This window comes from Stegodyphus dumicola, chromosome 1 (assembly GCF_044657685.1).
Source record: "Stegodyphus dumicola isolate Sdum_Otavi_A_Nest chromosome 1, ASM4465768v1".
NCBI lineage: Eukaryota > Metazoa > Arthropoda > Arachnida > Araneae > Eresidae > Stegodyphus > Stegodyphus dumicola.
Window position 1 is genome coordinate 119,096,425 of NC_140768.1, and position 27,137 is coordinate 119,123,561.

Genomic DNA, 27,137 nt, shown 5'->3' on the forward strand with positions numbered 1-27,137 from the left:
ACAAAAGTGAAGTTTAGGCATAGATAATATTTTTAATTGAATTTTTTCAATTCCCATTTGTTCACAGGTCCTTAATTTTTTTTTCATTAATGTTCCTTAAAAGTACTTAATTTCTGTGTGCAGAAATATGTACCAACCCTTGTGTTGTATGTCAAGGGTCTCAAAGTGACGGCATGTGGGCCACACATAGCTCGTAAATGCATTTCATTTATGTTTATATTTGCAAATACAGTGTTGCAAAGATTTCAAAATTTTAATTATTTGAAAACCAAGCTTACATTCAGCTGAGTTAATTAATTTACAGTGCTGTATGAATCTTATTCAAAGATTTGAAGATACTAATTTGAATAATTTATCCTATTTGTCAGGGAAAAAAAGTAAGCTGAGTTACATATTTTTTGCACTAATAAATGATCACATTGTTTAGGAGTATATTTATAAGTGAACAGCTTTTCTTCACAGTGGAAAATTAATACAAAAAAAAAAAAAAAAAAAAAACTAGATTAACTAATGAACATCAACAGTCCATGATGAAGAGGATTTCTAGTAGTTTTTATGCACTGCACAGACATTACACAATTTTTTATTTGCATAAAAACATATATATTTAAATTTATGCATTGAAGAAAAATTTAGTCCATGGTGAAGATGATTTTAAGTAATTTTTGTGCAGTTCACGGACATCATACAATTTTCTATTCTTCTACAAAATTAATATTTATTTGCATAAAAACATGTATATTTTAATTTATGCATTGAAGAAAAAATTAATAATTAAGAGAAAGACACTAAATTGTCATTACGTATTCTCAAGTTTTGTCCCACATAAAAACTTTTCTCTGTAAATTTAAAAACTTTCATAATTTATTTTTATTCTAAATTAAAGTAAATTATTTATTAATTAAAGATATTAGAATTATTTAAACTAAACATCAGTCTGAAAATTTAATATTTAGCTATCAATATATTTGAATTACAAAGTGTAACCAACAAAAATATCTTGGAAGTACCAAACTTAAAATTTGAGGTAGAAAATAAATATAAATCAGAATTGCTTCTGTTGATAAAAAATTTTCATTTTGTTGAAATATATAAATGTATATTCTGGGCTATCCAAATTCTGGCCTGTAAAAAATATCTAGCTGTTTTCAGATTGTCCATTCAGCCCACATATTTGTTTAATATTATTTAGGTTGCAGTGGTGGAAGTGCATAACTATTTATAAAATTTATATTCTATAATATTTATTTTCTAATTATGTTGTTTCACATAGCCAAACACAGTACTGATGTATAATGCAATTTACCACTTTTAGTTATTTATATCGTAGTTGAGGCCACAAAATTGCTGCTTTTTAAATTGAAAATAAATACAAATAATTAATTAATTTAATACCCTATTAGTTGTTTAATTTCATTAAATTTAAACTGCTTCTAGTTTTATAAAACAAATGCAAGATTGACCCTTAAAAGGGTTGTTTTTATTACTCGTTTGGCCATATGCGCTATGAATGTTATGTAGCATCGACAAGGAATAATCATCACTTTTATTAACTTATCTGCACCATTCATCTTTGAGATGACATCAAAGTATTTGCAGAGAAATAATAATCTGTATGTCACGTAGAATCTTTAGCTTCAAAATTCCTCAGCTTAATTTAATTGTTTGAGTATTAGTACTGTCCTCAGGATTGACAAAGTTCTTTTGGTTATTTTGAGTTCAATGATTATAGGCTACGATTATAAAAGTGGTAGATTCCAGACTACATCAGTACTCTGGGCACTTGCAACTTTATAGATTCTTCAGAAATGACCAATACCCATCAGTTGTTTAGTTGTCTCATCTTCTAGAATGCTGTCACCATAGGGCAACTGATTTTACACCTGTGAGAATATGAAAACTCTTTCCCAATTTCTTCCCCCCCCTCCCGGTGTGGAAATCTGATGATCACCCACCTCAAGAGAACTTAGGTTCACTAATGTGTGAAGTGTCCCTATGCTGCATAGACATTATATACATTTACAAAATACAAGCCTATTTCAAGTTTCAAAGCTAGGCCCAATGGCAGCCGGCATTGCTAACCATTATACCATTTAGGGTGTTTCGAGTCATTTTTTATTGTTTAAACTTTGCATATTCAACTTTGGCAAGATCAGGGACTCGATTAGAAATTAAAAAATACAGAGGCTAGAGTACTTTCATTTATTTATATGAAAATATAAAAATGAACACATCTTAATTAGTTTAATCTCTTTATTACTTCACATAAACCCCCATAATAAAATTGGTAAACATATAAAATAATTTTCTTAAATAAATTTTTAAAAAATTTAATGTCACGGTCACAACTTATAGTTGATTCAACGTGCTGAGTATGAGAATATTGTGCGTGTTTAAACTAGCAATGTGGTTTCCAGGTGCACATCATTGATTTGTGCCTTTTTCTTGGATTTCGTAAACTTCATCCTTGAAAAAAGTTGTTGGCTTTTATAGTATGCTTCCAAATACCATTCTTTTTTCCCCAGCAAAAACTGTAAGATTTGGAAACTTGTTATGTTGGAAACAGCTTTTGTAAAACTCAATCAGCATAATATTTTTGATTTTTGTTTTTTTAAAAAAAAAGGTTCTCTTGTAGTTCAATTAATTCCATTTGCAAAGAAAGTCGACAGTGATATTTGGAAATGTGTTTGCAGCCATATGAAATCAGGACATGGGCCAGATCTGCCTTTGCGGGCCATGTATTGCATATGCCTGGTTTAAATATTATTTATGTTTATCAGATAAATATGAATTATTTATTAAGGTAGTATTTTTCAAACTAGAAACTGATTGGCAACAATGTAATTTAAATTCAAGTTAAATCCAGAGATCAATCCAGAGAAAACTGGCAACAATGTAATTTAAATTCAAGTTTGGTAACAGTGAAAAGAGGGTTTTTAGAATTGTTTTTTAGTGGTGATATGACCATGTAACCACTCAAAAATTAAGTAACTAAGTAAAAACTAAATAAAAAAGTAAAATAAATAAATAAATAGGAATGTCAGATAATGTCTCTTTTTATTATTAAGGAGCTTAATGCTTTAAATTTGATGTTTTGCCTTCAGCTTTTGGTACATGTATCACTGCGTCAGTTCACCAGTGGCCAATAGGTTAAAAAATAAATAAATAAAATAAATAAAAAAATATATAACTGAACATTGATAGTTCCACTAGAGTTCAAATTCTGGTGAATGAGTTGGTTGCATGGTATTTTTTATGGTTTTTTCCATGTGTAATACAATAGGAGCCAGTTTTTCTTAAAAAATAATCCTCAATATCTGTGACATAATCCAAACATTTTAATCCATTTTACCTTCCCTGATGCTTGATTTTATTAAATACTGTAGTAAATACAAATTTTTGTTAAATTCCTTCTATAAGTATATACTAAATAACTTGCATTGTAGAGTTATTGATTAAATTCCTGATTTATTGTTTACTTTAGTCAGTTTCTTTTTCGTGAATGTTTATAGCATTTGGTAACAAATCACCCTTTCTGGAGCCTGAATTGCACCAATGTTGTTTTTTCTTGCCAAGGCCACTACATTAAAAAAAAATCTGATGTGTACACCACATGACTTCCTTGTACGGAATATTAAATTCTACACATTTTTTCTTGCATTTCATTTAAACTTATTAGACTGAATTAAACCTACTTCGCCGACAGCGCATAAACCACAATAGAATAAATGCATTCTTTAAAATTCACTTTGTTTACCATAGCGACACTCTGGCGCTAGGTTTACTTAACAGTATTATATTTCGTTCATATTATAACTCAGAATCCACAAAATTTATATCATTTAAAGAATTATCTAATCGTTGCCACATGTTCTATTCAAATACTATAATAAAGCTAGAACGATGTATAAAAGAAATTAAGCAAACAAAACAAAAAAGAAACAGTTTTTCACAGACAATTGAGTATTTCTCATTCAATTAATTCAGTTTTCACTTCGCGACAAAACAAAAATACATAAAAAATCAAAATTTCAATATTAAAAATTACGAAGTAAATCTTAAACACTTATTTCCTCGAAAAAATTCCAGAAAGGATTAAGCCTGATTTAATTGGCAATAAATAATAAATGAAGGCGTTATCTTTGTTGTTGCAAAGCTAAGTTTCTCTATTTTGGCAACAAATCCACTAGTCTGCTGTTTCAAATGTAAACAATCAATGGCCGCCATAAAAAAAAGGCTTAGCGGCATTTAAACAACTTTAAAATTGTTGATAATTCTAAAAATATTGCATACAGATTTACTTAAGACATAAAAACCTTAACCGGAAGATAAAAACAACATAATTCAATCATTTTTAAAGCAAAAAATGTACAAATTACAAACATATAAGAGTAAAGAAACTGAGATCACTGAGCCGGGTAACAGAGTGGATATATATATAAATATATTTATATACGTTTGGTGCGGCCGATTGCAACCAAAATATGAGGTGCACATCTACATGTTATAGCAGTTCTATATACAAAATTGCAACGTTCTGAGGCTACTCATTTTTGAGTTATGCGAGATACGTACGTACGTACATACGTTCATACAGACACCACGAAAAATTCTCTTCAAAATTCATTTTAAAGCAGTTTTATAATTTTTTTGGAGGAAAAGAGTGTTTTATTCTGTCCTTACATACAGATATCACGGAAATACATCGTTAAATTGCATTTGAAAGAGGTCGGAATGGGATATTTTCGTTGAAATATGCTGCCCGAAACTTTTCGCGATTACAATACTTCCTTTTTACTTCGTACAAGGAAGTAAAAAGTACTCCAAAATTTAATGCTGTCATATAGTTCTTCGATGTCAAATGTTGGCTGTTATAAAGTCTTTTTTTATAGTAACTAACTTTTGAGTGGCTCTTAATATATCTGTTTAGATAGATATAAATCTATCAATAAACTAATGAAACATATAAAATTTTACAGTTAAAACAAATTCGACTCCAAGGAATGGCTTTGTACTTATTTTGCAAGAGAGAGCATGTAACACATGTAAGAGGTCTGCAAACAAGTTATACCAGGACAGGATTGAGAGGAATGTGGGTGAGTTAGTTTTGTATATGCGCCAGAATAATGCTTTTGGTAATGATATGTTATGCAGTCTACCACTTTTAGTCAGTTATTTATTTTTTAGATGGCACCACTAAAAGAATTTTTTAAACATAAAAATTAATGCAAATAATTGAGACAAAAATGACTTAATTTAATTAAGTTTTAGATTTCATTAAATTTAAATTCCTTTTACAAAACAAAAGCAGGAATGGGCCATAAAAGGGCTATTTTTTGAGTTGGCTGTTAAGCTTGCCAACGTCCTTTTTTGGAAAGAACTAGCTTCCCATGTCTTTTCGTGAGTTAAGAAAAAGAAAATGGCAAATGTTCTTTGTTTTGAAATTAAAGATCTCTGAATGATAACATTTAGCTGCCGAATGATGACATTTCATGTTATAATTTGAACAGTTGGCACAAAAGAGATGTCCAGCTGAGGATGAGAGTTAGCTGCGATCTCGGCTCAGAGATGTAGTTCTTTCAGCATAGTAACCCAATAAAAGTATGTGATGAGGAATTTTTTTTGGCTTTCAAGTTCGTCTACATTAAAAAAAAAAAAAAAAAAAAAAAAAAGATGATGCAGAATTTTAAAAATTTACCAATAACTTTCTGTTATTTCTTTCTTCAGCACTTACTTATTTAGAACACTTTGATGAAAATTCTGCATTTGTCAAATTTTCAATTCTAAATATGTTAAATAATTAATTTCCAACATATGAAAAAATTGTGGAAGATATTGAAGATTTAGAACTAGAAGAAGAGCTAGATTTGAATTTGGATGAACTTTTCGATGAAGCAACACTAATTTAAATAAACTTTATTAAAAATTCTCAGCATTTTACAACACCCAAAACATTAAGTAGAAAATGGTACATGACTTATAAAAATGCCAATTAAAGAACAATTATGATCTAAAGGGTATGAAAATTTACAAAAAGAAAAAGCTTAATATTTATTTGTTTACTTTATTAAACATTTCTTTCAATGTAAGTTGTTTAAGTTGCTTCGTTTCATGTGATAATACTTTCTTTTTAATTCTATTAAACAGACATAATTTCTTCTTTAGTTAAAAAGTTCTGTTGTTCAAGTCCTATAATTGCTGTGTCAAGAATACCAACTAATTTGTCAATCGAAATTTTTTCGCTTTCAATAACCTCTGTGTCACTTTCTTCACTATCGGAAGCGAATTATAATGACGAGGAACTTGATTTAAATCATATCAAAGACGGAGTACATCGAGATGAAATACCACATTTAGTAAGGAATTGTAAGCCAAATAAAATAAAAACATCTGCCCTGAAGATAAGGATAGTGCTGACAGATAAATTTCCAATTCATTCCTCGCCGCAGAGCAGTGTGAAATTGATAAACAGATTTTGGATTTCGAAACATACTTTCGCTTTGTAGATCCTTTACATATTAGTAAATATATATCAGAAATTCTGTTTGACATAATCGAAAGTTCAAGCATACTTTTATAAAATTGCTCTAACAGTCTGCAAAAAATAATAATGGGGATCCAATTCAAAGATTAAGGAACAACGCAATCTGCAACATTAACTGAATTAGATAATTTTAGCTTAGCTTATACCGTCCATTATACATTAAACACGCATGCGTAAACATAACATGCGCATGCACATAAGCATATTCGCAGCCGTAAAGGTCTTACGCACACGCGTAAACGCCTATGCGCATGCGTCAATGGGACGCATGCGCAGAAAGTTTGTAGCTTTGAGGACCGGATTATGGGTATCCGAATTAACGACTTTTGACTGTATCATGTCAACTAAATGGAGAAGTGAAAGCAAAATAGATGTTCGGTTGAACTTCTATAAAAGTAATTATTTATATATGTAGGTCGTACAGAAATGAATGACATAAATGCTGCCACAGAGTGGAATGCAATTTGTTAACAAAAAACTGATAGTACATCAATTAGAAATAATCATTAAATTTTATCTCAATTGTCTGTCTTTTTATACTTTATTGATATTTGTCTTATTAGATTTCATTTTATCTCAGTTATATTAATCTATTGTAGATATTTGTAGATTTTTATATGAAGATTTGAGCAATGTTTAATCAGTTACTACTTGCATTTCATTTTCTTTCATTTCACTAGATGGTATATGACTAAGTATATCGACACAATGCACATTAATTATTAATTTCATTTTCACAGAAATTTAAAGTACTTTGATAAATAAAAACTTTCATTTCTTGGGTTTCCTCGACATCAAAGTATAAGAAAATTTTAAAAAGAAACTTGCCAAAGAACATAAAATTTAGAATAAAATTTTGTATCAGAATTGTATTATAAATGGTTCAAGAACTTAAATCATTTGTTACAAAGTTAATTTAAGTCATTCTGATGTTCTTTGAAATGATATTGCCATGTGGCTTTAAAATCCTCATGGTTTCTTAAGTTTTCTTGCAGAAAACTTCTGGTTTTTAAGATTTCAAATGCTCATTTCATTTTTTAATTTTCTCACACTTTTTTATATCAAGCAAATCTTGAGTAGTAAAGGAAAGTTTTTATTTATCAAAGTACTTTTAAATACGATAAAAATAAAATGCTTAATTAATTTACAAACTACTGTGTGGCTCAGTAATAGCTTTATGTATTGATGTAAATGACAAATATTAACTAATTAAACACTAGTTAAATGTTCACAAAAAGTTCTGCATATATCTACAGTAGGTTGAGACAGTTCAATAAAATTGATTTAGAAAAAATACTTTCAAAATAGTAGTTGGGAGGATGAAATTTGTATAATTTTAAGTATAATTGGTTTAGTAAAGTTCCTTTATTGCTGATGATTATTTTCTTATTAGTTTTCCTGATCAAAGGGGGTTAAACCAGAATAATCATTATCTACATGGTACTGTAAGATGTGATGAGGAACTAATGGCTATAATCCTAACAAGAATTTAATGCTAAAATTTGCAAAAAATTAAAAAATATATCATTTGCGGAGTATTTCTAATACATAGTTACCACAGTGAAATATACTGCTCAAAATAATTAGGGGACATTGTGAGTTCAGTATGAAATAATCATATAATCAACAACTTTTTAAACAAAATTGAAATATTTAGGTCATATAGAAATGAATGACACAAATACTACCACAGAGCGGAATACAATTTATTAACAAAAATTTAATACTTCATCAGTTAGAAATAATCCCCACCCATGTCATTACACTTCTGCTATTTGGCTGGAGGCCCCGAAGGGCTTTGGTAAACCAGTCTGTGGGGTGTTTTTAGCACTGCCTATGGACAATTGCATGCAATTCGGCAGAAGATTCAAACATGTTTGCCCCTGACTGCATCCTTCATATTGTCAAGCAAGGCACAGTCCAAGGTCTTAGTCCGAGGTCCACCCACTTTGCACACACATTTGTCATCTCCAAATCACCATGCATAATCGCCTACAATGTTCCTTGCTCAAGCCCTGTCTCTTGCTGCATCTTGTTGAACGTTATGTGCTTCTTCGCCATGATCAAATCCGACACCGCTGCTGCATTTGCTGCTATATGCAATGTTGCTGGTTGTCCAGCGCTGACACCTTTGGCTGCAGTTTCTACTCCACTAAGAGCCAACAAAGAAACTTGGCCAACCAACGGGATATGGTACGCCTTGAGGGTGCTTTGTTCCCCCACACTGATACCATGCTAATGATGAATCTCGCTACCCTGTACCCCTTCCTTCCACAGGAACTACGCTGTGCAACGCTGACCGTGATAATCACCTTCCATCATTGCTGTCCATGATCTCAATGGCAATGGCGAAAGAGACGGGTGCTGACGTATACTGTTGGCTTGGAGCCAGCTCTGTCTATGCATTCTGAGTAGCTCACGTCCCCTTGTGTCTATTTCACTTGTTTTCCCTTCACATAGTATGATAGTTTCGTTGTGAATGCTGTTGTGTTAATTTTTCTGTGTGAATCATATATTTTAGTTTGTAAGAATTTTGGAGGGAAAAAAAAATTAAAAATTGTGTATTTTCTCAAGTCTGCCAAAAAATTGAAACAAATATAGTTTTGAAAATCAAAATTTTGATTCAAATATTTTTAAAGTTTTTTACATTTTTTTACCTAGCATTTTTTGAATTTAATTTTAATGTTTATTCTAATAATGCATCTTATATGTTTAATGAGTTAATATATTATTGTCTAAATTACTAAAATAAAACTTTTCCAATTATTTTCAGTGTTTTTAAGAAATTGTTTGTTCACCTGGACATTCATTTTAAAATTGCATTAATTTTTAAAGTAGTAATAATTTACAATAATAATATAAAGAAATTAGTGTATGTATATTTTATAGTATCTTTTATTCTGTCTCATCAGAGCTGGCAACTTTATTAGCTATATACAGAGTTGCCAACTCTCCCGATTTTCGACCGCTCTCCCACCAACCCGATTTACAATATATTTCTCCCGACTTTTTCTTATTCTTAAAATTTCTCACGATTTTTATGGAACTTGGCTTAATACTTTGTTATATAAACAAAAACAAACAAAAAAAAAAAAAGTGATTTTGGCAGTCTGAAAGCAATTGAATTTTCTCTAGGTTATATCTAAAACAAAACCTTGCGAATTAGATAACTTCTGCTTTGTAAGTGAGAGCAGAGCATATACGTATCCAGAAACGTCGTTCTCAAGTTCTCCAATGGGGGCATCGTGCTCCACTACGTGTCATCTGGCATATATTAATTAGCCAATGAGGACAAAGCAAGCTGTTATTTGGATGTCGTTTAGTTATATCGGTCATTTTGTCCTGAGTTGTTTGAGTATACGTGCCTTAGGGAAATAGTTTTAGAAATTATCATCTTTTGTTATGTCTGCCAGAAAGGTGAAATACTCGTGTACGTTTCAAAAATCGTACACAGTTGACTTTCCTTCCATTATTTCCTCAAGGAAATGTAATAAATTTATGATGTGTACTGCCTGTCGTTGCGATTTTTCGATTTCGCATGATGGAAGGGCGGATGTTCTTAAATATGTGCTTACACAAAAACACAAGGACAACATGAGTTGTGTTGAAAAAAAACGAAAAATAAAATTTTTCTTCGGAAACAGAGGACCAAAAAGTTGCTAATGCAGAATGTCTGCTGATGGAATTTTAAAATATAGTGAGCTGTCTAGAATTATGTTGGCCATCTTGACAGTTCCCCATAATAATGCAGAGTGTGAGAAAATTTTCAGTATTGTTGCGAAAACAAGGACTAAATTTAGATCTAATATTAGTGATGACACATTAGAAAAGTTTTTATTAGCGAAAGCAGGCCTATGTGGCAATTACTACGAACAAAATTATGAAGTTTCTTTCTTAAAGAAAGCAAAATCTGCCACTGTTTATAACATTTGTACGAAAACTGATTGAAGTGGTTTTCTTTTTTCTTAATCGATGCAAGTAATAAAAAATGTTTTTTATGTGTAAGGTATTTTGGTGTTGCTTGCATTTAAGAATTAATTACTATTTAAAGTTAATTCATTATTAAAAACTATGTTTTCATCATTTAAAAAGTCTTTTTAACATTGTGAAAAATCTCCTGATTTTTGAGTGTCATAGGTTGGCAAGTATGTATATACATTACAAAATACTGATCACTTTTTCTTCTCTGAAACAACTGGAAGCATTTGCGGAGCAGTATTCCAAATTTCAGTAGCTTCATAAAATAAAATTCAATAGCTTTGATATCCAAATGGGCATTAAAATGACAAGGAAAAATAATTAAAACAACCAATTTTAGTGGTGCCATATGAAAAATAACTAAATAAAAGCAGTAGATCATCTACTATATTTCTTGTATGTAATATTTATTGTACATGAAAGCTATTTAAATGCAATTTAAATTTATTATAATATGTTTTGTTTTTAGGGTAATAAAGGGGGAGTCAGTATTAGATTTTCTATATATGGCTGCTCAGTTTGTATTGTTAATTGTCACCTAGCTGCTCATGATTCAGAAATTAAACAAAGAATAGAAGTAAGCTTTGACATTTCATCTTATATCTCTTTTTGTGTTCTTGATAGCTGCATAATTTTGAGTTTGCTTTATATGTAATTAAGCTTATTTATGTATAATATAAGTAAAAACAAATAAAACCACTCAGATTGCATCCCAAATAACAATGTGTAAAGAGGAGTATATTATAACTGACATTCATTAGCCTAGTCGGAAGAAGATTGAAAATTATAAGGGACCAAAAAATAAGCAAAAAAGAAGAAGAAAAATGTGTAATGTGTAAAATAAGTGTGGCATTAATAGAGCATGAGGGGAGGGGATTATTAGAACTCTAAGTCTTTATTTATTTTTGATGATACTGTAGAAAAAAATTCTTATCATTGAGGCTGAGTCCAACTCTGCACTGCTTCTTGTTGGCGAATCTTAGATGGAACAAAATGTTTGTATTTTCTGGTATGGGCTGATATCTTTCCTGTTTACACTTTCACAGTGCTGTTTATTCCCTCATAACAGAAATTAAAATAATCTTTCAGTTGGAAGGATCAACCTTTATCTCTCATAGAGAACAAAATGTACTAATCTGTAACTGTCACATAAGCAAAATGCCAAAATATATGAAGCCACCAATGTTGAGAAAAATAACTTACCAGTCTTTCTGCAAACAGTATTTAAATTTGATTTTACAAAGTGAACAAAGAGCAAGATTATAGTTCACTACAAGTGGTATTCACCAAGGAAATGCTGATGTTGATGAAATGCTGCATTTTGCATTGAAACTTACAAAAGATGGCATCCTGTGCTACATATTTATGCATGTGATTGTTAAGAAAACCATTGGCTTATATTCTATAGAATTTCGAATAGGTGGTTTCAATCTTAGACTACCAGGAGGAAAAGGGTTAAAAAGCTTGACCCATAGCAAATTTGATTTGAAAATTTGCTGCCGTTGTGCATGGAATTAGTGAGCAGAAGATGAAATTGCAAATATATGATCAACAGACCGAAAGTGGTCCTTGAAACTTGTCTTTTGTAATTCTCCAGATATTACAGGGTTCGTAGCGGTCCTTACAAGTGCTTATAAGTCCTTATATTTGAAAATAAAATATAAAGGCCCTTATAGGTGCTTACTTTTTCTTTAAAGCCCTTATTTTTTTTTTTTTTTTTTTTGTTTTTAGTTCTTATTTTTTGCTTTTAGTGCTTTTTTTAATCCTTTTTTTTAATGAACGCACATTTTTTCCCCGTACCAAAGCCGAAACTAAATAAACAACTTTTCTTCCTTATATGTAACGTCAGATGGTGAATCATACTCCCGGAAATTGCTTTTCCCCCTTTCTCTGCATTAATGTAACCTATGGTGCACACAGTACAGACAGGTACACGTCGTTCTATTGGTCAAAGAATTGCGAAAACGGTAGAAAATTCCGGTACATTCGGTATTCTTTTCCTCCTACCCAAATACTACACACGTTTGAATTTCTATCAAGATTTTATTTTATATAATAATATGCATTCTCGTTCCGGCCCACCAGCGGCCGAGCGGTAAAGTCGCTGAACACTGGTATTTCGGTCCGAGGTTCGAATCCCGCGAACGGGCTGGCTGCATGGATGTTTTCGTGGTTTTCCCCATGTGTAACGTGTATACGAGCCAGTTTCCCTTAGAAAGTCCTCCACGAAGGCATCCCTCCCTTTAGGCAGATAGCCCTAGTGTGCTTTGCCATAATTAAATACACCACACCATTCTCGTTCCGTGTGGTCAGTTCATATTCGTGTTTATTATGATCATTATGCTTATATTATGAGCATATGCATGAATATTTATAATAATATAGTTGCAGTAACTGGTGAAGTATAGATAAACTTCCAAAAAAATGGGTATGTTTTTACACAGATTAGCTTTCTAAGGAATAATATTCGGAATGGCTTAAATAAAAGGAAAGTAATCGAATAGGGAAAATAATTTTTTCCCCCAATACATTATACAGTACGGAGGTTTGGAGGTTCTCCCCTTTCTCCACAAAATCTCTAATATTAAAGCAGCAGACTTTTTTGTCACTGTCCAATCTGAATTGAATAAGACTAAAAGTTTTTGCGGTCTACCCAACCTAAGCGAAGATTGATTCTATTCCGGAAATTTAACACAGTCTGTTGAAAATTAGAATCAGAAACACCCCAGATTAGTAAGTCTCTTTCTTTTCCTTTATTTAGTTCTTTATTCTCTGACTGCCGGCAGCTGTTGATTCTGATTGCGTAATATCATGGAAGAATTACCCTGCACTTATTGCGCAATAACTTTTGCGGTATTTTGCAGAGATAATTTTGATGTTCAGTCTGATATTTGTTTATGAACACTTAAAAGAGTTTTACTGTGCTTTCTAAGCAGAATATTTCTCACTTCCGTTGGTCTATTTTTATATGATGCACATATCAAAATGTCAAAATCATTTATTTAGACGAGAAATCTAAAGAACGGCTACAATCTCCCCCACTCCTCTTTTTCTAGTTACTATATGGAATATTCAGCAGTTTCCGAGTATGCGAGTTAGTTAAGCTTTTACTGTTAAAGGATGATTTTTTTGCAATTCCCTTTTTAAGGAATTTCCCATCTTCTGATTTCAGAAACGTGCCTCTTTTTTACTTAAATTACTTTGCTTGGAATATATGTTAAGGGAAAACTGTTATGCAATGAAAATTTAGAAAATGTTCAGAATTTTGATTTAAGTTAAATTATTTAAATATTAATATGAGTGGAAAAAATAAATTGCATTTATTATTAGGTGCCAAATGAATACAATTAATATGGCTTATTATTATTTATTTTCTATATTTTGAACTGAAATTTCATCATTAAATCTTGTAATATAGTTTAGTTCTGCATAGTTTTTTTTCTCTCATTGTAAACTAATTCTGTAAATTGAACTGTCATTTAAAATTAAAAAAAAAAAAAAAAAAAAAAAAGTTGCTTTCCATAGTTGAGGTAAGGCTCACTCTCTTAATAAATATCAATTTAAGGTTATGCAGTTGTGTATAATGTAATTAGACAGGGGCTTATTTTTTCCTTAAAATGTGCTTGAAAAGTGCTTATAGGGTGCTTATTTTTTTAACTAAAATGTGGCTACGAACCCTGTATTAAAAAAAGTTAAATTTCAAATTAACTTCATATATCAGTGAATAGTTGAAAATCTTACAGTTTGGAAACTGTACATGGCAATCATCTATTACTTTTTCACCCACAATGAGTATATTATGAAATTAATAGGTATTAGGCTTCCCACTCTAATTTTAACAACAAAAGATGGATTGAAAACTCTATGATTGTATTGCTTCTAAGAAGACAGGTCCCAAAATTTAATAACTTTTTTTTCAAAATTCATGGAAAAATACAATTACAGTTAATTTATAACCTTCTCATAAAAATAAAAGATGGCTATCATGAATCAATAGGGGTTACATTAAATGAAAGTGCAGATGTTATGAGTGTATTATTACATCATGCTTATCCATAACTAGCATTAAATGTTTCTTTGTGACAGTTGTTATGAGTGTATTGTTAGGGTAATGTGTAAGTGCCAAATATAATGCTTAATTTGAGCAGTGCCAAATTTGTGCAATTGTCTGATGCTTTTTTAATCAAAAACATATCACTATGGATCACATGGGGAGAAATTATTTAACTTATGTAGGACATTTTAATGAACATTAAAAAAGACTACATCTTCATCACGAAATAATGTAGCAGTAATGTATCGTATTATATGTACTAGATATAATGGTTATTTATCAGATAATCCTTATTTAACAGTTCAAATTTGTATTTTTGACTGTTTTCTTTTCATATGTTAATAAGGTTTGCTGATAAATATTTATGTGGCAACAATATGTAAAATGACAAAAAATATTACTTCATTCTCCCTACATACACAGTGCAATTTTTGTTTTCACACACACAAAATTGTCCAAACTTGGCATCACGCACAGCCATGCAACTGCACATATTAAATTCTATAAATGAATATGGTTTTAGTTTTTTAAGGTTGCCATAATGTTTTCTGGTTTTCATCAGATTGATTTTAAATGTCACCAAATTTAATCCTTGTTAAAGCAGCAACAACGGATGCATTAACAAGGATGTACCATTCAGTTTTATTCCAGAGAATTTATTTGTTGAAATAAATTAGACATTTTTTTTACATCAAAGGGACCAGTTACAGGTGCACTATAGTAACAAATGGAAACATGAATGGCTTGTGTGCTAAGCACATAATCAAATGACTGTTAAATTTCCTAGTTTATGTTTTGTATTGTGATTGTGCTGCAGACTATGCATGTTGGGGAAGATAATTTGAAAATACAGCTTCGGTTTTGAATTCTAAATTTTAACATTTCTTTTTTATATTCTAAATTTTAAACGTAATTCAAAATTTAAATGCTACATTCCAAATTTTAAACTTTTTAAAAATATTTTTTTTAACATTTTATTTTAATAGTTTTGTATTCTAAATATTAACATTCTATTTTCTGGAATTCTGTTTCAGCTTCTAAATTTCAACATTCCGTTTGCTTTTTAGAAGTGGTTAAAGTTCTACTAGAATAAAATCTGTATTAAGTGCAAAATAGTTCTTGAATGGTGATACACTTTTATGTTTTATTGAACTGTAAATAATCTTTCTTTCATAGGATTATAATTCTATACTTGATCACCAAAAATTTGTAGATCCTCTTACAGAGAACATTATTACTCATGAGTAAGTGTGCTGTATTTTTCTGTAAATAAGTTAATATAACAATATTAAATGCTTTTAAAGTTCTCTATAGCTTGGTACATATCTGATGATATAAATTTTTGTATATGTTTTGTATTATCATAAATATGTATGAATGTATTTTTCATATATGTTTATTATAATTCTTTTATTCAGTGGTTTGTAGTTTGCTTGTAACTGTCATCAGTTAGAAATAAATGAGGACTTAGTGCATCTCCTAACGTTGTTAAAAATCTACTAAGCATTTACTAAGATTTTTAAAATCAGTAGTTTAGTTATTGGTAACATTTGTGTTATTAACTAATGGGCAATAATTGGGTTGATTAATAACTGTAGTAAATAAGCAACTGAAAACCACTAAGAGCATCAATAAAGAGCCCCCTTTTTACAGTGATCTGCAATAGTTTTAATAATAAAAGATTATTATTTTAAGAACTTATAGAATTAACTAATTGTAGGAGCCTTCTTCAAATAGAGTGCCAATAACTGACAAGAATTACAGCAGTTTTCTGTAATTTAGGAGCCAGTAATTAGCAGTTATATACTGATTGTATGCACATTAAAACATATAACAGGTACTGCCTAATATTATCATGGCTAATGTGATCATTTGGATATTGCTATCAAATAGCCAAAGTTCACATTTGTATACGGAAACGTGGGAAGTACTTCGCTTATTGTGATTAACAAGACAGTTAATATCAAAATGTTGAATAAATTTTTTAAAGCTGAAATAAAACTGTGAAATAAGATCAAAATAGATTCTAAAAATTGGCAAGTGACCCCCCCCAAAAAAAAATGTCACCAAATGGCTTGGTTTCGATTTTTAATCAATCATTTAAAATTAAGCACAAAAAAAAGCAATCTTAGTTTGACATAGATTTTGAAAAACTCTATCAATTCGGGGGGGGGGGGTCTCTGTTTTTTTCAAGAGGAAAAAAAAAATCTACAAAGTTTTTCCTTCTTTTCCTTGCTATCCATGAAAGCATCTATTAAGGTTCCCCCCTTTTTTTTTCTCTCTCTCTCTCTCTGCCTAATTTTTAGCTTTTCATTGCCGCTCTCTTTCAATGAGGGATGCCCTGCAAGTATTAAGATATTGGTCAAGTATTTTTCAGAAATGTAAGAAATTTTTGCTATAAAGACATTGTGAATGTCCATAAACAAATTTTTACTTTTTTGGGATTTGAAATGATGTGAAAAGTATCTTTTTATATGTTTCTTGTTATGATAAATTAGCTTAAATCCGTTGCTACTTGGAGGGATATTTTTTTATCATTGTATAATGCTATTATTCAGTTAATGCTATCAAAATAACAGTGCACAAGCATGATCACGTTAAGTGACACTTATTATATGTATTAATTGATTTTATTGTCTAATTAATTGAGACATCAAGCATATTACTCTGCAGGCTAAGAAATTATCTGAAATTTTTAAGAAATTTTTTTTGTTTATTCTGAGTAAATTTATCGTATTTTGTCATATAAGAATAATGGGTAGCAAACAGCAGGAATTTGGTTAGTAAACTGAAACTTTTAAGATGAAGTTGTTGCTTGTTGTTTAAAATACTTGCTAATTAGCAAAATTTCATAAATGTATGTAGTTTTAAAGGTAATGGAATTTAAGAACTTGTGAGAAAACTTAATAGAAAATTTCGCACATGGGAGAAATTAATATGCATCTTGTAAGTCATATTTCAGAGTTTTAGAAATTGGACTTTTGGGCAGAGAGAAATGCTTATACAGTAATTTCTTGTTATTCTATTGTATTTGGCAAAATATTGTGCTCTGTGTTTATCAAGAAAAAATATTTACTGTAATTTTGTTTTAAAGTTACACATTTTGGATCGGAGACCTGAATTTCCGAATAGATGATTATACGTCTGAAGAAATTGAACATCTTATACAGAAAAAAAGTTTGAGCCACTTACTTTTAAAAGACCAGGTAAATACTTTTTTTAACCCTAAGGGGCAATTTGCCCAGAAGGGCTATTAATTTCATTTTGGCATTTTGCATTGATTGACTATAAACAGTGAATCACTTATTAAATTATTGCCACCAACTATTAGAGCCTTGTATTATATTTAAGGAAATTAAATAATGAAGGATTGGAATAAATGTATGTATGTTTCTTGCATTAAAGTTTGAGCCACTTACTTTTAAAAGACCAGGTAAATACTTTTTTTAACCCTAAGGGGCAATTTGCCCAGAAGGGCTATTAATTTCATTTTGCATTGATTGACTATAAACAGTGAATCACTTATTAAATTATTGCCACCAACTATTAGAGCCTTGTGTTATATTTAAGGAAATTAAATAATGAAGGATTGGAATAAATGTATGTATGTTTCTTGCGTTGTGATAAAACAATGGTACCTAGAGCCATCAAATTTTGAATAAGGTATGTCTCGACCCGAATATGGGCATCTGGAAGCCCAAATTTGGAATTTGTTTTATTATGTATTTCGTATTTTGTAAAGCATTTATGAGTTTTTGATTAAGAAACTCAACAATTTCAAAGCGAACAATGGCAACTCTGTACGGGGGGGGGGAGACATTTTTATCTTCAGCGCACGAGACAGTGTATCAGAAATTCTAAAGATATCCTCTTTTAAATATTTTGTGATATTGCTGTTGAATTATATTTTATGGTTTAAGTGTGAAGAACATTCTATTTAATAAATAAAGGTAACAAGCAAAACGTTAAAAAGGTGCCCTTTTGGGCATAATGTAAAATCTGAATGCTTTAAGTTTTTTAATTAATACTTTTAATATTTTAATTAATACTTTTATACTGAAAAAGTTTTTATTATTATTAAAGAGCTAACTTAGTATTGCTTATTATATATTGTATGAGGATATGAAGTTCACGTGAAAAAGGTGTTATTTTAAGAAAAATTCTACCTGCATTATTTGATGTGTTCAGTTTTGGTGCTGTTCCTGTTATTGTATGCTTAACTACTTTTCTTTTTATTTACATTGCTTTCTTTAATATCACATTTATAGGATAAAACATGCATGTTAAATCAAAAAGTATTCCACTAGCTTTTAAAATGAGCATTCTGCTAAAAATGAAGAATTTTTGCATTGCATTTTAGCCTTTTCTGATCCATTCAATGTTTTCCTCAAAGTCCTTGTAGGCATTTCTAGTAGAATAAGGAAATAAATAAAAATAAATAAATAAATAAATAAAAATAGTATTTCGTCTTTAATGGATAATTTAATTCAAATAGCAGAATTAGCTTGTTTCAAAAATGCTTTTAAATGTATGAATCAAATTGATCAAATGAATAGGTTTATAAATGAAAACATACAATAAGTATGTTGTACTACATATTTATCATATGTTGTTATTTTTCTGATTTGTTGCTTATTCTGATACCTAGATAGTCTAACAAATGGAAAGACTTGCGAATCATTGTGATTAGATATGGGAAATTCTGCCATTCATGAAAGGCGTAGTAATAATTGATTCAAAAATTTGCTTAGAATTTTACAAATTTCTGATTGAAATAATTGCTTAAATAAAGTATCCCTATCTAACTGGATAATTTTTGCATAATATAGAATATACAGCATATTTAACAAAAATTGTGGCACTAAATATCCAATGAATGCAAGATAGTAGGCCTATTGTTTAGCTTTAAGAAATGACTCAAACATGAGAGTCTTTGAATTTATAATTTTTATCATGCAATATCTTTTAGTAAAATTAATGTAATTTAACCTCTTGCATGTTTTGCCGATGTGCTTTACAGGTGCCGCTTTCAGGCCTTTCTTAAGTATGGGCAATCTCATTTCTCTCTGTTACTTTTACTGTTTTGCCTATTCTTATCTAGTTTTAGCATCAAGTTAGTCGGCAGTAGATATCCATTAAGTGGTAGCTTGTAAAGTCTGTTTTGTTCTATTTTGATTGGTTCAGAAACAGTCACTTGTTTCATGTCTTCTGCATGACTCGAAGAATTTTTATCATGATGAATTTTTATCTTTCAGTACTTAGTTTTTCATATGCATTTGACTATTGCTTTGATATCTTTATTGATATGCAAGTAGTTAAACCCCCCCCATAAAATAATGTCAGATTCAGAATATATGTAGCTAATTTATTGTGGTGCAGACTGTTATTCAGAATCAGAATCTGAAATGAGTAAATGAATCTGGAAGTAGTGAAAGTTCTCTACAGGACTTTGATACTAATGTAAAAAACATGGTGGTAAATATATTAAATTACTGTGTCAATAGGATATTGACTGATTGAAAGGCATGCAGCAGAAGAAGGTAAAGGAAAGATCTTCTTGGATGTTTAAATCCACGAAGACTAGCAAAAAGAAATTTTTTTAGGGGTGATTTTGTCTATACGGGGGGACTAGGATGTGCATTTGCTGAAGGGGGGAACAGCAAAAGAATTAGAAAATTTTTACTTTTGTCTAAACTGTGATATTGGATTGTGCCTCTTGCTTTAAGATTTATTACACTATATCAGGTCTTTGAAAAACAAAGGGTGAGAAAATGTAATTGTAGTAATTGCAGTTGAACATAAGTGTAAAGTAATTGTGATTTTTCTGTATACAATTGTAAATGTGATTTCTCTCTTTGGCACTCATAATGGAGGTAAAAAACAGCTTCCAGGGAAAGCCATATTTAATTAATTCCTGTAAATAAAATGGCATCCTGTGAACATCCTTCATAATAAGCAGGAGGGCTAGTCAGTATTCATGGAAAAACCTCAGAAGAGAGAGTTAAGAACACTCACTTGCATTCCCACAAGAGCCTCAGCCGCACAACTCAGACTTTAAAGAATAAACACTCTTTTTAATAACAGAAGAATAAACCCCCAGAGCTGAACCTGGCCACTGGGCACTTGCCCATCACTTTGGATCTCAGAAACCACCAAGGGAGAGGACAACTATAGACACCATTTTAACGGCTAATAGCGCTAGCCCACTGAGATGGCCTAATCCCCGACCGTTCAGGGCAGCATGGACTGCATTTTCTGGCTGTAGAAACTGTGTTCCTGTTATTGTGCCCCCAGAGCAACTACTGTCATAGTAAAATACTAAGCCAGTTTACACAACCCCATGGTGTAACTTCCATGGAAAGCATTATTATTTGCAGGAAGAAAATTTTCTAGATGCTAAAGATATTACAAATGTTAATTTTAATAACTTTTTCCTACAAGCAAAAGGAACAAAAACACATATGCTTTGTACTGAATTCAGGAAAAATTAAACTGTTAAACAGTTAAAACTGCTCTCTATTAGAAAGCTGCAAATAATAAGCCTTATTATTATAAATAATTTTTTCAAAGGTGGGGTAGAATTGGCACTGCAAAATATTTCAGAATTATGCGATCTTAAAAATTTCGTTTGATATGAAAAATGTTAGTTTTAGGGGTCATATAAAAATTAAATACCATTCATTAAGAAATTACATTTTCTTGCATTTCTACAAATTTGAATTGAAAATCTCTGTGCATGTATGAAGTGTTTTTCACATAAATGTATTTTTTAGAAATTTATGTTTTTAAGCTTAAGATATGTAACTGAATTTTATCATATTTGTATACAGTCATCTCAAATTATAATTTAAGATATCTTGTATAATTGTAATCATATTAGGATAGAATTTTTGTTTTAATTTGATAAAATTGATTAGGAAAAATGTGCTTCTTGATGGAATTCTTTTTTTACCTCTAAGTGGCTCATATATAAATTTAAATTTATGTGCATAGTTCTCATGTAATCAATAACTGTCATAGAGATGTTATGTAATTTTTTTTTTAAATCTTGTATATCTTTTGTGTCTTTTACAAAGAAGATTTGTTTAATCATATGAAATTTCACCAGTCTTTTAACGAAAGCCAGAAAGTCAGTATCACATAGTCTTGTTAAAGTAAAGAAGAAAAAAAAATAGTTCTTTAATAGAAAAGTTCCCGTATAAAAGCGAATTTTCATTATTTGTTATCTAGTTTATTGATAAAATTCAGTTATTGCTTTAATTTGATGCTAAATGGGAATATTATAACATCTTCCTCTAATTTCTGAATGTATTTGTTTTCACTTGTAGCTTCGCAAAGTGATGAAGCTCGGTCAAGCCTTTTCTGAGTTTACTGAGAGCCCGCCTGGTTTTCCTCCTACTTATAAATTTACTATAGACGGAAGTGATTATGACACAAGGTACATAAATTTTGAACTAGTCCTTTTGATGTATATGTTGTTTAATGTTAAATTACCTATAATTTCTTTCCCCCCTCTTATTTTAAAGTTTTAAAAACTTAGAACTTAATTTTAGCATATTTTTAAAATTTTGTTTGGATACAAAAGTTTGTAGAATATTGGTTTTTCACTGTAAGCTTTTAAAATATATTATAATGGGGGAAGGCTATATTACTGGCCATGAGTGTATAATATGCACATACAATGAATGAATGATGCATTTACCACTGTCAGGGAAATATAATTATCTGCTTAGTTAAAGTATAAGCTTAATTTGAAGTAGAGTTATTCTAAGAATATACCTCCTCTCCCCAAAAAGTGTGAATATTATTTTGTATTTTGGACACTGAAATGAACCAAGGATTTTATAGGCTGCAAACAGATTTCATAAGGTTTTCCTGAAGCCACTAGTCAGTGATACTGTTATGTCTGCAGCCATTTAAAATTCTATTAAAATGTCAAACGTGTTCACTCAGTTTAGTATCTGCAATATTTCTGCAGTTGTGATAGCAAATAGGAATCTACTATGTAAATCAGTGATTTCAAACCCAAATTACATGTGAGCTGAATGCTTGATCTAAAACGGCTGATGGACAAGAATTTGTTTTAAAGCTAAATGAAAACGTTTTGTCAGGTAAAAAATATTTTAAATTTTGGTTACTAAATATTTATCAAAACATACATAAACAATAATAATATTGCAAAGGGGGAAAAAAAAAAAAAAAAAATTCAAATTTATTTTCTGTCTGAAATTTAGCTTGCATTCTAATCTTTGGTACCTGCTAGACATGTTTGTTGGTTACACTTTGTAATTCAAATTTTTACAGTTGAATATTAAATTCTTTAAACTGATATTTATTTGAAATAATTCTGATATGTTTAATTATCGAATAACGTGCTTTAATTAAAACGCTAAATAAAGAAATTATGAAAACTTTCCCTGTTTTCAGAGAGAATTTTTATGTTGGCATAAAACTTGAGAATAAATAATGTCAACCTAGTCTGCTTCTGTTATTTATTAATTTTGGGGGGCACATAAATCAAGATACATAAGCTTTTGTGTAAATAATTATAAACTTCTTTATTTCTTACAATCACTTGACACTTGATGGCATTTTGATTCTGATAAAATTTGTAGCCTCGGAGAGAAATACTAGAAATTGTCTTCATCTCAAATTATACTGTTACTCATGTTACTGTGAACCATGAAGAATGCAGAGAAAACATTATTACTTTATTTCTGTTAAAGATTCTTCTATACAAGAAACTTCATAAGTCATATTATTTGTATAATTTAATTTCATAAGTCATATTATTTGTATAAGTGGTTCGAGCAGAAATAAGTTATTTGCTACATAACTTGATTCAATTAAAGCAAAATTGAAGACCGTTTAATTTTATGCAAAACAGACATTTTATCTTTCCATGTTTGGGATGATATGTTGAAGAAAGCCTTTTATTTGGCATAATTGGGACTATTATTTTGGCTGTCATTGGTGAACTTTGGGAAAAGATTGTGCTATTTGTAAGAGAAATGAAACAGTGTATATTTAAGAATTTCTGTGAGTATGATAAGTACTAGCTAAAATGCAACGAGACACAAGAGAATATCTTATTTTGCAGTAATTGCAGAGAGTGACTTTTTTGTGTCGCTTGTATCATCATGCCTACTTACAGTTCTTGTCTTGTCAAGTTTTATTATGAATCCAAATCATACTATTTATTAAGCATAATATGTTATTAAAATTGAAATTTCAGTTTTTAGATTTTAGCCTTTATTTTTCACAGCTCTTTACACACCCTGTTTATTCAAGAATGAGTAAAAGTACATAACTAGTTAGAGTCTGATTTTGTGGTATTGCCAAATATGGCTGAAATCCTGTTAGGTATTCACACTACTGGTAATAATATGGGCACATCCTGGCCCACCTAACAGGCAGTAACCCTTTCTCTGATTACAGACAGACTGGTTCAAGGAAAAACCATGTAGATAAAAGAAAATGAATGCTAAATTCAAACAATAATAAAATACTAATCTTAATTGACCTGCAATTTAAATTGACATCAGGTATGATTTCAAATGCAGCTTTCCTTTTTTAAATTTTCGAATTCAGTAAAATTTTCTTAAAATCACATTTTTCATTAACATCTCTTGCTGTCTGGCTCAAAAAGCACACCTTAATGAAATGTCATGCATGGACAAGAATATTTCAACAGCAGCCCAGATCAGAGTCTTCATGACCAAATTTTTTTTCCCCTAATATGCTGGTTAATGACCATAGCCTGTCAGAATTTAAGTCGACATTGAGATACATATATTTTCTTTAAGTTATATTCTCCAAGTAATTGCCCCTCTTTTCCAACCAGAACCGCTGCTCTTTCTAGTTATTGCAATAACAGTGCTGGTATCTTTTTGTGCATAATTACTCAAAAAGATATTACTATTATAATTTGTTTGTATGTAATTTGTTAATATAATTTGTTTAATATATGTGTAAATTTTATTATATTATAATTTGCATTTATATATGTTGTTGTAGTGAAAACCTCCGTTTGTCTCTAGTTTTTGGAAAAAAAGTTCTCTAGTTTTAGAAAATATATCTATATATATATATTTTCTTTTTCTACTATATTAAACATCCTGTGGGAATTTTCTCTGTTTCTGTACTAATTTCTTTCTTCTAATATTTTTTGTAATATATGTTATTAAAATTTTACTTATGTAGCAAAAGAAAACCAGCATGGACAGACAGGATATTGTTTCGATACACACCCAATGCATATGAAAATGTTACCTTGAATCTGAAGCAACTTCATTACAATAGTCATGATTTCTATTCTCAGAGTGATCACAAGCCTGTCACATCAAGTTTTACGATTAAGGTAATTATGCTGCTCAACTCTCAGAATTCTGAAAAATATATCATCAAACTAGACCAGTGGTTCCCAGCCTGAAGTTTAAGGTTGCATAATTAATTTGGTATTAAACAGGTTGTCTAAGATGATTATGTGGTTAAATACCTGTTGAATACATAAAACCGTACATTGTGTTTAAGAAAATCAAAGAAAATAAGGCAGATTTCCATGTTATGCAAATTTTCGTGTGTTATTAAATAACTGTTGAAGGATTTGTTAAAAACCCATAATTTGTATTTAAGGAATGAAAGAAAATAAGGCAGATTTTCAAGTTATGGCAGTTTTTGTGTCACTCAAAAATTGGTATGTTCTGATTATCTGCAGTCTTGTCATAAAGTTGCTCAAAAGTATTCATGAGGCAAAGCAATATGTCTCCAAAATAATTATGTGGCAACCCATGATGTTGCCTAAAAATATTTATGTGGCAATCCAAGTTTGCACATAGCACATGTCTGTTTTGACTACCATGCAGTGCAGAAGATGTATGGAGCCAAATTTGTGCAGTTGTGTTATATTGCTACAGTCTAATGCTTTTTCAAATGTAGACACTGTATACATGAGGTACATAAAAATGCATATATGTACATACAAGTTCACGCAACAGCACAAAAAAGAATCTTGGAAAAATTCTTGAGAAGTGTGTTTTGTTACTTATTATTATTATTATTATTTTATTGTTTAATCGTTCTTGTATAGAATTCTTAGTTTGCTGCCATTTTTAAAATGGCTGTTGCCTTTTACTCCTTGGCTTAGTGAAATATTAGTTGTTGGTGAGTTCATAAATGCTTTTCAAAGTTGCCAAAGTTTTGCAACTTTTTGGTGAGAGTTCATATAATTAGAAAGTACCCCAAAATTTATAAAACATAAACTTTAAGTCTGCAAAGTACGTTGTGGAAGCAGTACAATATTATATCTAGAATCAGAGAATTTTAAATGCTATCAGAGTGTCATAAGCTTTGAAGTTTTATAGTTACCGTAATTTCTGTAAGAAACGCCACAGTGTTTATTGTTTAAAACTTAAATCTTCAGCTGGTGCGGCATTTCTACCCATACAGTGTTTAGGTGCACTAAAAATAAAATATTTCCTATGATGGTCATTGTACATAGTTTGGATGCCCTTGTCATTGTACATAGACTGGTGCTGTTTCCACACAAAAGACCACTCAGTTGCTTTTTGCGAACTTTATTTTGTTTACATTCTTTCCCTTGAATAGACCTACATGCCTTATTCACCCTAAACCGGATCACAGAACAATAACATTCTTCCCCCTTTCAAATCAACATTCTCATCAGTTTGAATAGTCTCTCTCCTCTGCCATTCCATGAATCTTCTAGGACCCATTCTCTCCCTACCCCTGCCTTTTCTGCAACTTTTTTTCAAAGGCAGACAGGACTCCACCTGCCTCGCAATAAGGAATTCTGACGTATTTCCCCTTCAGCATGAATCAATTTTTCTTGGCATTCAGCCAGATACAGATCCCATCAGTTTGGGTACAAGTACTTGTTGGATAGTTTTTAAGTAAGAAGGGAGTTAAAAATTTTTGAAAATGGCACCTAAATGTCACAGAAGCTATACTGCTGGTTTTAAGCTTAATGTAATTTCACGTGCTGAACAAGTTGGAAATAGAGCAGCAGCTCAAGAGTTTGAAGTGGACGATAGATGTATTCGATGTTGGAGAACTAAAAAAGAACTTCTTAAAAATATGCCACAACAGAAACAAGCCAAAAAAAGTGGTACTGTAAGGTGGCCAAATCTAGAGGATGACCTTGCAAGCTGGATAAAAGAGCAATGAGGAAAGGGAATGTCAATTTCAACTGTAAAAATTCGTTTACAAATAAAATTTATAGCAAAACAAATGAACATGAATGATTTCAAAGGAGGGCCTTGCTGGTGTAGCAGATTTATGAAAAGAAAAAAATCTTTCTATGTGTACTAGAACAACAGTCGGGCAACAATTACCAATGGACTGGCAGGATAAAAAGGCATCTTTTCTAAAATATGGGACAGATATTGTTGACCAAAAAAAAAAAAAACTTCTTTGGTCACAGATAATAAATATGGATGAAACGCTGTTAGCTTTCGACTCTCCTGCAAACAGAACTGTTGATGAAACTGGTGCAATAACTGTATCTGTGCTTACGACGGGGCATGAAAGAATGTCATTTAC

At 30.6% G+C, this 27,137-nt stretch overlaps 1 protein-coding gene across 4 annotated transcripts in view; it reads left to right on the forward strand.

Moving 5' to 3' along the window:
• Positions 1-27,137, forward strand: part of LOC118184797 (inositol polyphosphate 5-phosphatase K-like) — an 84,831-nt gene that overhangs the window by 36,733 nt on the left and 20,961 nt on the right. For all 4 annotated transcript variants that reach the window (XM_035354522.2, XM_035354524.2, XM_085819761.1 and 1 more), the window contains exons 5-10: positions 4,980-5,096; positions 10,992-11,099; positions 15,753-15,820; positions 17,671-17,782; positions 21,905-22,014; positions 24,780-24,936. In XM_035354522.2, the coding sequence (XP_035210413.2) occupies positions 4,980-5,096; positions 10,992-11,099; positions 15,753-15,820; positions 17,671-17,782; positions 21,905-22,014; positions 24,780-24,936 (672 nt within the window). The remainder of the gene's footprint in view (positions 1-4,979; positions 5,097-10,991; positions 11,100-15,752; positions 15,821-17,670; positions 17,783-21,904; positions 22,015-24,779; positions 24,937-27,137) is intronic.